This window comes from Etheostoma cragini, chromosome 12 (assembly GCF_013103735.1).
Source record: "Etheostoma cragini isolate CJK2018 chromosome 12, CSU_Ecrag_1.0, whole genome shotgun sequence".
Lineage (NCBI taxonomy): Eukaryota > Metazoa > Chordata > Actinopteri > Perciformes > Percidae > Etheostoma > Etheostoma cragini.
Genome location: NC_048418.1, coordinates 686,073 through 686,955, shown reverse-complemented (window position 1 = coordinate 686,955; position 883 = coordinate 686,073). Strand labels below are relative to the sequence as shown.

Sequence of the window (883 nt, the reverse complement as noted above, 5' to 3'; positions counted from 1 at the left end):
AGGTCTCCAACAAGTAGCCGTGAAGGCCTATATCAGAGGTCTCCAACAAGTAGCCGTGAAGGCCTATATCAGAGGTCTTCAGCAAGTGGGTTGTGAGCTACCAGTAGTTTGCGAAACGGTTTCCAGCAGCTCGTGAAAAGTTTGACAAACTGAGACACAGAAGAATAAGCCATAGAAGCTTTCAGTGGTTTGGTTTTCTTGGACCCTGATAGGAATATTTTTAGTGTGTGAAATACTCATGAATCTGGACTTGAAGATTTTTAATAAGCTTTGGGTATTGATCCTTGATCCTCTTTTTGTATTATAACCATGAAAATAAAAAAACTTCTTGCACAAACATAACTCAAAAGAGTTATGTTTGTCTATTGCACCAGTTGAAGTCAAAATGTCAGGGTGGTTTAACATTTTACCAAATATTTCGAACAGACAGCTGAATTAACAAGCTGTTATTCATGTTTATCCGGTCCAGGCTGAGCAATGGACTCCAAAGCCAGCAGGACGGTGGAGGTGGCGGCGCTCGGCCGGCCTTTTGGTCTCGGGATGTTGTACGACTGCCGCGAAGACTCAATCGTCCCCGGTAAGGATTCTAAACTCTTCACCGCCAAACTTTCATCGTAGACATATTCAGCAACGTTTTATCTTGGATCTTTTCATCTTTAGCTCATTTTTATTGGTGATCCAGAGTTTTTGAATGTGACAAGTCAATGTTTCACCGGTAGGTACTGTTCTGGAATTGGGATAAAAAGAGAAGGAACATATGTTTCCTGACACAATGTCAAGGATAATCTGGAGACCTAACAGATCAGAAGCAAAAAAACAACTTGTAAATGCAACATTCTTGTCTGTCTTGGACTATGGTGATATTTTATACATGCATTCAACC

The 883-nt window shown here is 40.9% G+C and overlaps 1 protein-coding gene across 1 annotated transcript in view; it reads left to right on the top strand.

Annotated features, from left to right (window-relative positions):
* Window positions 1-413: 413 nt before the first annotated feature.
* The window catches only part of LOC117953949 (neoverrucotoxin subunit alpha-like), a gene marked incomplete at its 3' end in the record, with an annotated part of 7,025 nt that continues 6,555 nt past the window's right edge, over window positions 414-883 (top strand). The window contains exon 1 of the mRNA XM_034887364.1: window positions 414-577. Within this exon, the coding sequence (XP_034743255.1) occupies window positions 478-577 (100 nt within the window). The remainder of the gene's footprint in view (window positions 578-883) is intronic.